This window comes from Aplysia californica, unplaced genomic scaffold, assembly GCF_000002075.1.
Source record: "Aplysia californica isolate F4 #8 unplaced genomic scaffold, AplCal3.0 scaffold00062, whole genome shotgun sequence".
In the NCBI taxonomy this organism is placed as follows: domain Eukaryota; kingdom Metazoa; phylum Mollusca; class Gastropoda; order Aplysiida; family Aplysiidae; genus Aplysia; species Aplysia californica.
The window spans coordinates 1,209,492-1,216,476 of NW_004797332.1; the positions used below are offsets into that span (position 1 = coordinate 1,209,492).

Genomic DNA, 6,985 nt, shown 5'->3' on the forward strand with positions numbered 1-6,985 from the left:
TTCTCTGTAAGTGGTTGATATTGTCTTTCCTTTTTGTTGTGGTCATATGTTTGAAAACTGCTCTGCCTGTCTTTCCCAGGGCCCATCTGTCCACTCAGTCTTGTTTGTTGTTGTTTTTAATGATTTGTTTAGCAGTGTTGTATGAAACTGGCATGTTGGGTTGTTCCTGTCTAGATCCCCGTTTGGCAAGTGTGTTTGCTCTGTCACTTCAGGTATGTTTGAGTGTCCGGGGACCCACTGCATTACAAGGTTGATGCCACAGAATGTTATCAGATGATGGGAGCCAAACAGTATAAGAGTCAAATCCTGGTTTAGATTATATTCATTTTCTCTCGCTTGCAAGACTGATAGTGAGTCAGTGAAAGTCACAATACTCGGTGCTTTTCCAGGATGAGTGTCAAAAACTGTGCGGAGATGGTACAGTGCTGTTTCATAGTTGCTGCATTTCTCTCCACAGGCTGCAGAGATCTCACTTGAACTTCCTTCTGGGTACTGTATTAGTATTTCATATCCGGCTTTGGTTGAGTCTTTGAATGCTGAGCCGTCTGTATAGACGCGTATCCAGTCATCTGGATAGCTGTCCATTGTTTGATGTGATGAAAGCATCAGCGTCACTGGGTCTGAAGATTTTGTGCTATTGTCTCTGAGATATGTTGTAATGATTGGCTTTCTTAAAGAAAGGTGGGGGAGGGGGGGGGGCATGTTTTTGGTTGACTCTTTTTGGTGTCTTTTCTGTTTTGTGGTAGATGGGGACTCTCAATTAGTTCTGTGATGTGATGCATGATTGACATTTGTTGAATTCGTTTCTTTGGTTTCCATGTTTCTGCTAATTTCCTGTTTGGGTGGGTGGTTGGGGCACATTCTTTTAGTTCTTTCATGTAGTTCCAAAACTGCGGATTCCCAGGGGTTCAACATTTGAAAGGATTTCACATGCGGCAATAGGTGTGGACCTCATGCCACCATTTATAAAACGAAGGGCATTGTTTTGGACTTAGTCAAGGGTGTTGCAAGTAGTTGTACTGCATATAGTGAGTAGGTTATTGCTGTATTCCAGGGAAGATCGGACATTACCAAGGTATAGAACTCTCAGAGTTTGTTTGTCTGATCCCCACGAACTGCTTGCGAGTTTCTTTAAAAGTTGGAGTCATTTTTTTTTCTTTTTCTTTATGTTCTCCACTTGGTTTTTCCTGGTTAGACTTTGGTCAAGTTTGACTCCTATGTATGTTGGTTGTTCTTCTTTGGAGAGATTTTCATTTCCTATCTTTAGTTTAAGATTTTCTTTTGCTGATTTATGACTCTTTGTAAAGAAGATGTATACTGTTTTCGTGCAGTTTAATTTAAGCTTCCTTTTCTGACAGTAACTGTAGAGCCTCTTGAGGTTTTCATTTTATTTCCCTGCTCCTACTGCCGTGCTGGGATGTGTCTGCCAGAGAGCAAGATCGGCAGCGTAAAGAGTCTTTTCTGATTTCAGCACGTTCGTCACATCATTAAAGAAGATCAAGAACGAAGTGCAACTCAGACAGGAACCTTGGGGTAGGCCTTCTTCAAGTAATTCTCTTGACAAGTGGGCATTGTTTACCTTGGTTTCAATGTTTCGATCCGACAGGAAGAATTTGATCCATTTATATAGTTTGCCATGTATCCCGAGGTCCATCATTTTCATGAGTAGGCTTTTTCTCCACACTCTGTCGTACGCCTGTTGGAGATCTACAAAGATGGCGACAGTGTGTTTCGTCTCCTGAAATCCATCCTGGATGTTTTGACTCAGTTTAAAAAGTTGATCTTCTGTGCTGCTGCCTTTTCTGAAGCCTGTTTGGTGTGGGATCAGGTTGTTAATGTTTTCCAGGTACCAGTAGAGGTGGTTGTTTATCATTCTTTCCGCAAGCTTACCGATACATGATGTTATTAAGTTAATGAGATAGGTTGGTAGCTTTTCGCTTCTCCAGGTGGTTTCGCATTTTTCAGGAGCGGTATAATTTGGGCGATCCTCCATGCCTTTGATATTCCACTTGTTCCCCACATGGTGTTTATAAGGGAGACAAGAACTTCTTTTCCTTGAGCACCAAGGTTGCACAGCATTCCGTTGTGTATTTTGTCTGGTCCGGGGGCTTTCTTTTTCTTTTTCACCCTGACTCAGTTCCATCATGCTATAATCCTCTTCAAAAAGCGAGTTGTTCACAGTTGGGGCTTTTTCCTTATGCTTAGCCCTGTTTATGGGGAGTCTATCAGCCTCGGTTAGTCTGCCTACCCTGTTTACAGAGGCGAAAACCCGGTTCAAATGTTCTTCAAACACCTGTATGCCCATTGAAGAACACATTTCAATGTAGATTTTGCTGAAAATACTGATATAAGGCTCAAAATATAAATTTTGCAGTTTCGATTTATTTCGAAAGAGATTGTTTGGGTTACAAACACCTAAAAATGTTCGTGTCTTGTTTATTTACTGTGCACAGTCACATCGCATAGTATGCAAAATAATGCGTCATCACCATAAATTCGCTCATTGCCATATTTTTTAAAAAGTACAAAACAGTTGAGTTCCTCTTGCATCCCATTTGATATTGCCAAGTGTTTTTGCCATCGTTAGAAAAACTAAAATTTCAACACGTACCGTTCAGTATGTGTGGGCTCTGTTTATGCCAGTAATTAGAGCCCACCCCCAATCTTTTTCAACAACCTTATCATTACACAAGCAACATAACCGCGACAATTTAAAACGAAGTTACTTTGCATTAAGTGCTGTTTCAGTCGAGCATCTTTTTTCTGGCCCCGCTAGCTAATCTTAAGTTCCTTATAAGTGTTCTTTCAGCCAGACACCCTGTTTACTTGGTGTAGCTTTGCTAATCTTAGGAGCTGTTTCAGCAATCACCATAATTATTGACCTTAAGTTTGTTCTCAACTCCGTTGAGACTTTATTTAATATACATGTACAACTTTTTTGTCTTTTTAAAAATCAGTTCTGGTTTGTCATTTAGCGTCAACAAGTTATAGACTTCATCATTTCATTGACTGTGTTTTTTATTTTTCCCATTATAATTTCATCTCAAGAAGCTATTAGTACGCGTCTCTTTTTGTTTGTTTGTATGTTTTAATTGCGTGTAGCACTTTTCTCAGGTGTTATCATTTCCTCGTGAAATACAGAAAATCCGTCATATGTTCCCAAATAGTATTTATCAGCAAGCATTTTCATTCTTGTGTTGTAAAGACACTTCTGTATAAAACAAGACGAAAACCAAAGATATTTAAAAACTACACACACACTGCCCAATTTCACACAAGCGACGTTATCTAAGAAGGCACATATCCTCATAAAGTTCAAATCAACATGTTGATGTTCTACAATCTCACAAGATAACAGAGGCACACAAGGCCACACCAGTTGTCAGATGATCACGGTGTGACCCAGGCGATACATAAAGTATAAAGTCATTTTGACCCAAGTCCAGCTAAATCTTTTAAATTCTTCAACAGCCCACTTAACCTACTGGCAGTATGTATGAGTATACATTCTTATCAAATTGAATATAGTGTGTTCGAGGCATTTGTACATGTCTCCTAAAACGTATTACTTTAAGTATGCAACACAGCGTCGGTAACCTATTGGCTGAGCTGCTGGACTAGCTATAAGATGTAGGTTTCAAATCCTGATCCGATCTCGACACTGTGTCCTTGGAGAAGATACTCTGCACAAAGCTACCCTCAACCAGGTAGGAATGAGTACCCCGCTAAGATGGAGAAAGGTCGTGGCTACACTTTATAGTTTCGGCGTCTGTAAAATGGAAACTTGCACTGCAATGTTTCCCAGACAGTGGGGACTATCATTTCAGAATGTTATGGGATCTGCCAAGGTAACGATAAATAGTGAAAGGCTTAAAGAGTCTATTTTTCTATAGGTTAATGTACTGGGTAAACACAATCTACAATAATATTCGCAATTTTTTCTTGAAAAGCATCTGGTTCTTAAGACTTTGTGGAAAAAATGTTTCCTGAAGGGGAAGGGAAATCTTACTCCTATTCATGCAATTATCATTCATCTGTACAAAGACAAAGGGGACAGGCAATTTTGTAACAATCACAGAGACATATCCCTCTTGTCTAGAGCTGGTAAGATCCTAGCCCAGATTCTTCTCAATCACCTGTTGGGGAATTTCTCTTCAAATGACGCATTACTTGAAAATCATTGTGGCTTCCGCACTAAAACTTTTAGTAAAAGGGACCCAGTAGGCATGTTCTTTGCAGCAAGGCAGATTCAGATAGATAAAGTGGATAAAGTAGAATAAAACCTTGTTCATTACTTTTGCTGATCTAACAAAGGCCTTAGATACCGTTAGTCGGGAAGGTTTATGGAAAATCCAAGCGAAGTAAGGTTGTCCGTCAAAGTTTATCACTATGGTTCCGCAATTTCATGACGGCATGAAGGCCAGTGTTAAAAGAAAGTGATGATACATGATATGTCTGAAGACTTTTGTGCAACAAATGGAGAGAAGCAGGGCTGTGTTTTGGCATCCTAAACAGCAAGCAAAAACAAAAACTAGCATAATAGAAAGTTCACTATTTGAAAAGAAAAATTAAGTTTTAATCAATTCATGTCCCTTTTCAGCTGCAGGAGGAACGTATCTGAGCAGTGAGCCCTCATACGTCACAGACAAAAGTTCCGTCTTCGGGACAGGTTCTGACCCTCAAAATGTCGACTTCTGTGATTGACAGCTTGGAGATAACGCCAGTTCTGCTGGTCTCAGCTCTCGCTCTTGTTGCAGGCTTGGTCTACAGGTGAGCAGTTTCGGTTTAAGTCTGTACAACCGACCGGCGTCTGTGGTGTTGTGGTTAGCGCTTCGCTGTGGCATACAGAAGACCTAAGTTCGATTCTCGGACGGGGGAAATTTGATTAATGGACGCATATTCATTTATTTTTATTATCTAAAACCATATTAATTTTGTTATTTTTTTTAGAGAAATACAGTGTATGAATAGGCTTCCAAAAACTATCAGAGAAGCAGAAAATCTAGAAATTTTTAAGAAGAAACTAAAATCATTTCTATTTTCATCATATTTCGATTAGACAGAATGCATCCAAGCTGTAGATCGTTGTGAGTTTGTATGTGCATATGTGCATATGTATGTATGTGTGTATGTGAGTATGTATATGTGTGTGGTGCGTGCGTGAGTGAATATGTGTTTGCATGAGTATGTAACACTATGTATCTTTAAAATTGATTTGTAAATCCATTATATGTATCATGTTAAGCGCATAGAGCATTGCATAAGTGGATATGCGCTATATAAATGCAATCCATTATTATTATTATTATTATGAAAAGTTTTAACTCATAGTTCTCTAAAGTGGATGTAACCGAGACAAGCTTTTTATTATGGGGTCATGAAACTGTCAAACTCAGCAACTGTTGCTTTCTCTTACCAGATACTTAACGACCTACCCAGCCAATCTACCACCAGGTCCCCGGGGTTGGGACTGCTTTAAGCAGCTAATGGAAGCGTGTAATAAATGCACACTGAAAGAGAAGATGTGGAGCTGGGCAGAGCAGTATGGCGACCTCGTCTTCTATTACTCGCTGGGTGCCCCCTTTTGTGTACTCAACTCGGCGAAGGTGACACGGTTACTTTTGGCTGACGACAAGTACAAGTTGTTGACCGCTGACAGGGAACCAAACTTCTTTGCCAAAAACTTCTGGTACAACGGCAAAGATTTTTTCTTCACAAAGTACGACGATATTACCAAGAGAAAGAGGAGATTTTTCCACAAGGTAAGCTTTTTGGAACACCTGTATAGACATACACGCCTTGACCATCTAGCTCTCCCTGGCAAAATTTAAGGCAGACAAGGCAGGGGAAGGCCCAGAGCAACATACTTGGAGAACATAAACAGATGGGTGACAGGGAAGGTTAAGGGTAATGTAGCGTTTTGAGAGCATTCGAGCAGAGGAATGATGTCGCAGATCTGGCACTTAATGATGATAAAGCTTATACTCAGTGCACACTGCGCCAATCGGGGTCATTGGACTGAGTAGGGTCTAGCCAGATTTTAGTGCACAGTGTCCAACGTTTGAGGTGGGTCCGAGCAGAAAAAGGGAGCAGTTATGGACATGCACCGCCTGCCTAGATCCTAACCTTGTGGACAAAGACAAATAGATAATAACAGACAAATTAAAATAAACAAACTTCCTGAATCCTGATGTACCTGCCGGGACTGTGATTTGAACTCGCAACATTTTTGCCTGGAGTCCAACGCCACACCGCTCTACTTGGACTCCCCTACTTCTTACTGCTTCGGGTTTGTTCCTTCTTATTACAACAAAATACGAATTAATACAAAACAAAATAGATTAACTTGATGTATTTGAACAAATACGCTAAAGTCAGATTCGTGGGATTTATTTTTTTTTCGTTCCAATTTTATAGATGCGGCTGATCTCTTCAAACTTGTAACATAGTTTTTACTTGCTTTTCGAACAATTGTACTGATTGTTTGTTTCTTTGTTTGTTTGTTTTTGTTAGTCATTTCGTTTAGCTTGTTTGCGTGTTTGTTTTGTTTGTTTGTTTGTTTTCGTTGGGGGGGGGGTTGTCGGTGAAATTCTTTTTTGTTTTTATTTTTGTTTTGTTTTGCCATTGTTTTGCTGTTTGTTTGGTTTTTGTTTTGTTTTTGTTGTTTGTTGATGTGTTGTTTTTTGGGGGGTTTATTTACAGTTTTCGTTCTACCTGTAACATTTTTGTACGCCTTGAAATGTCTGAAGGCTCTGGGCATGTTCGGTGATGGAGTGCTCCGGTTTGAGGACGTTGTGGGAGGGGAGTTGGACAAGTTCATGGCTGGCTTGGGGCAGAAGGAGAATGTGGACTTCCACATGGACATCGACCTCGCTAGATCTTTGATAAAGATAATTTACATACTGGTAGGTATGGTTGTTTCTGTTGTTGTTGTTGGTGGCGGTGTTGGTGTTGGTGGTGGTGGTGATGGTGGTGGTGGTGGTGG

At 40.2% G+C, this 6,985-nt stretch overlaps 1 protein-coding gene across 1 annotated transcript in view; it reads left to right on the top strand.

The window, feature by feature from the left end:
• Positions 1-3,172: 3,172 nt before the first annotated feature.
• The window catches only part of LOC101849676 (steroid 17-alpha-hydroxylase/17,20 lyase), a gene marked incomplete at its 3' end in the record, with an annotated part of 11,406 nt that continues 7,593 nt past the window's right edge, over positions 3,173-6,985 (top strand). The window contains 4 exon segments of the mRNA XM_013079773.1: positions 3,173-3,707; positions 4,601-4,770; positions 5,420-5,762; positions 6,750-6,905. Coding sequence (XP_012935227.1) covers positions 4,685-4,770; positions 5,420-5,762; positions 6,750-6,905 — 585 coding nt within the window.